We start from the raw sequence: 3,825 nt of genomic DNA on the forward strand, positions 1-3,825 counted from the left end.
GGTATAGAGGGCCGGCGCCCTACTCACTGAGCCACAGCGCTACCCTATTTTTAGTTTTTTGAGCAAACTCCATACTCTCTCCATAGTGGTTACACTAATCGACATTGCCTCCAACACCACATGAGGGTCCCCTTTCTCCATATCCTCCCCAGCAGTTGCTGTTGCCTTTCTGATAAAAGCCATTTTAATTGGGGTGAGATGATATCTCGTTGTAGTTTGGGTTTGCCATTCTCTGATGACTAATGATGCTGAGCATTTTTTCAAATACATTTGGCCATGTGTTTGTCTTCTTTTGAGAACTGTTTATTCAAATCCTTTGCCCTTTTTTTTTTTTTTTGAGACAGAGCCTCAAGCTGTCCCCCTGGGTAGAGGGCCGTGGCTTCACAGCTCACAGAAACCTCCAACTCCTGGGCTCAAGCAAGTCTCTTGCCTCAGCCTCCCAAGTAGCTGGGACCACAGGCGCCCATCACAACGCCCGGCTATTTTTTGGTTGCAGCCATCATTGTTGTTTGGCGGGTCCAGGCTGGATTCGAACCTGCCACCTTAGGTGTATGTGGTTGGCGCCTTAGCCACTTGAGCCACAGGCGCCAAGCCACCTTTGCCCATTTTTAAATCAGATTGTTTTATTTTTTCCTACTCTAGTTGTCATGTTATCTACTCTAAGATAAGGTTCCCTGTTAACTGTTAACTCATTATCTACTCTAGTTCCCTTCTGTGATGGGTAGTTTGCAAATATTTTCCCCCATTTTGTGGGTTGTGTCTTCACTTTGTTGATTGGTTCCTTTGCAAACCAGAAGATTTTTGTCTTGACGTAATCCCATTTGTCCAGTTTTGCTCTGGTTGCCTATGCTTTGGGGGTAATACTCAAGGAATCCTTGCCCAGACCAATGTCTGGAAGCCTTTCCCCTATGTTTCTTTTACGAGTTTCATAGATCCAGATCTTAGATTTAAATCGTTAATTATTTTGATTTGAGCTAAGGTCCAGGTTTCATTCTTCTGCATGTAGATGTCCAGTGTTCCCAGGACCATTTATTAAAGAGACTGAGACTGGCTTTGTAAAGGCATTTTACTGTGGGGTTTCCAAGACTTGGATGCAAGAACCAAGGCAGATGAAAACCGTTACCGTGGGCATATGTAGCCAGGAGGCGATGTCTGCAAAGGACCAGCTGACAAGACTCTGGGGGAGTTTTCTTACTGGGTTGCCAGGTTAAATGCAGGACACTCAGTTAAATGAGACTTTCAGGCAATTTGTAATTTTTTAGTATAATTGTGTCCCAAACATTTTCTATAACACAATTATATTAAAATTTTTTTAATTATTTACCCGAATGTCACATTTACCTGGTGTCGAATATTCCATCTGCCAAATCTGGCAACCGTATTTTGCAGACTTCTTCTCTATGATTGCCTCAGTTTATCCTTCCTGGCCCCTGAGCCTTTGCACCTGCAGTCTGTCTTGATTGGAATACTGTACTGTTATCTACGACTGTGTTTTCTTAGCATGCCTTTGCTTACATTACCTTGCGATTACCTTTTTAGTATCAGTTTCCTGCATAGACTTTGAGCTCCTGGACCAGAGCTTTCATCTTCTGTGAGTCAAGTCCTCATAGTCTGCTGGAAACCTGGCCATGATAGGATCTCATGATAGAAGATAGTTTTTGCATTGACCTGGTAAATGTCTAGCAAATGCAAAAGTAGAGAAAATAATATAGCAAAAGCTGAAAAACCAATCACCCTGTCTCAGCAATTGTCAATAATCTTTTTTCACCTATGGTGTGTAGTGGGCAAAGTTATGTCGTTCCCAGAAAAAGATAGGTCCATGTCTAAATCCCAGATACGATGAATATGACCTTATTAGGGAAAATGGACTTTGCAGATGTAGTTAAGGAAATTGGGATGAGTTCATCCTGGATTATCTAGGTGGGCCCCCAATCCAGTGACAAGGGTCCTGATTAAGAGAAGGAGGAGAAGACACGGATGCTCAGAGGGGAGATGCTGAACCTGAGGGTGAAACTTGTCCTTTTGCCTTTGGTTGGTTTACTGAAAAAAAGATCAACTCACAATTGCAGTAGATTAATTAAGAGAAAGGTGTATTTCCAAATACCATGCACATGGGGGGAAATCACAAGAATGATTTGCCAAAGTCTCAGTGATGGTCAGTGACTTTTAAGGATGCCGTTTAGAAGGGAGGAGGGACAGTGTGGAAAGTACACTGGCAGCAAGTGGTTGCTAGGGGGCATGTGTGTAGCTGGGTGGAAACAGATTGATTTGTAAGTTAACCTGAAAGACAGGTCCCCTGCTTCAAAAGACCTTCAGGCCAGGTCTATTGGTATGCAGTAAGAAAGTCCGCAGCCCCCACCTGACTCTGAATCAGGTTACTCAGGTTTTATGTAGATAGAGGAAAGGCTTTCTCCAATGCTTTCCGATCATGGATGGACTTTAATTCAAAATATTCTTTATACCAAGGAATCGTATTTTGGGGTGAAATTCCTCTAGCGCCTTCAGGACAGAAGTCAAGAAATGCCACTGAGAGAGGTAGGAGAGTCTGGCCCAGGGCTTACAAAGGAACATGGCCCTCTGATTCCTCCATGTCCAATTTCTGGCCCTCAGAAGTTTGAAAACAAACAAACAAACATTTAGGTTGTTTCAAGCCACCTGGTTTGTAGTAATCTGTGACAGGAGTCATGAGAAATGAAGGAAAACTCCCACCTGTTCCTTCCTCGACCATGGGACTGTTTGAAGCAAATTCCAGACACTGTATCACCTTGCCTATAAATAACAGTCATATCTATGGAAAGTCGGGTTTCTCTTCTAAGAATAATCGTACTATTCTCTTTTAACATTGAACTTTTATAATTTCTAAATTGCATCAAGTACTCAGTGTTCCGATTCAAGTAACAGTCCCCTGAAGGTTTCATTGCTGGAGGTTTATTTTCCTCAGCGCGCAAGCAAGGTGTACAGGTAGCATCTGAGTGAGGTGAGTAACTGTGCATGTAGAAAGGGCAGGATGATGACTCAGAGCATGCCCGAGAGTGTGTGTGTGTTGGCGGGGTGGGGTGGTTGTGAGCTCTCCAAGCCCAGACTCAGTGCTCCGCCCTGGAGGTGATCAAGCTGTGCAGCTGTCACATCCGCTGGTGATGTGAAGAAGAAAATTTTGTTATGCTGTCCCCAGAATAGTAACACTTTTCCAAGATACACCTGCAAATGTCAGATGTGAATTTCTATGCATGATTTTGTGATAGGCTGTATATCAAATGTTACAGAGAATTTGTGCAGAAGGGAAACAAGCCACTTAATGTACATTTTCCTTTTATACTGTGTTTTTAATTCCAAGAGAGAGGTAGGTCAGGACATTGGAAATAAGATATCAGATCCTAATGAAAAAGAATGAATTGTAACTAAGTTTGCTCACGGGAGATTTTCTGTTTGATTGGCAAATTATTTGCAAAGTTTATTAGCTTCACAATAGCCTCCATCAGCATGGGGCTAGCACCACATTGTTGTTAAATGTTACTAGATTAGTCTGGCATTTGCTTTGCTTCCATGCCTGCTGTATTACATCCTAAAAATCTTCAATGTTTTTTCCATGCTTTTCATATCCTCGGGAGGCTTCCGCTGGCTGCCAGGCTGCAGAAACTTCTTCACAGTGGGCAGGTTGCTGATTCTGGTTTTCAGGGCCTGCAGTGCACAAATCACAGTCTCAGCGAGAACCTCAAAGACCGAACCCAATATCAGCACAACCCAGGAAGTCTGAGCCCCTAGACTGCCCACACAGACTGCATCCCCTCCTGCAGTTCCACTGTCCCCAGACTGCACACACAGACT

General features: G+C 43.3%; 1 protein-coding gene across 7 annotated transcripts in view; it reads right to left on the bottom strand.

Moving 5' to 3' along the window:
* The window catches only part of LOC100949338 (glutathione S-transferase A3), a 62,055-nt gene that overhangs the window by 20,952 nt on the left and 37,278 nt on the right, over window positions 1-3,825 (bottom strand). For 3 of the 7 annotated variants that reach the window (XM_012805077.2, XM_023513124.1, XM_012805078.2), the window contains one exon: window positions 3,299-3,678. The exons of the other annotated variants lie outside the window; for them this stretch is intronic. In XM_012805077.2, the coding sequence (XP_012660531.1) occupies window positions 3,556-3,678 (123 nt within the window). In that variant the 3' untranslated portion in view covers window positions 3,299-3,555. Of the gene's footprint in view, window positions 1-3,298; window positions 3,679-3,825 lie in introns of those variants that run through there. 7 annotated transcript variants of the gene reach the window in all.

Source organism: Otolemur garnettii, unplaced genomic scaffold (assembly GCF_000181295.1).
Source record: "Otolemur garnettii isolate 467f Iridium unplaced genomic scaffold, OtoGar3 scaffold00035, whole genome shotgun sequence".
In the NCBI taxonomy this organism is placed as follows: domain Eukaryota; kingdom Metazoa; phylum Chordata; class Mammalia; order Primates; family Galagidae; genus Otolemur; species Otolemur garnettii.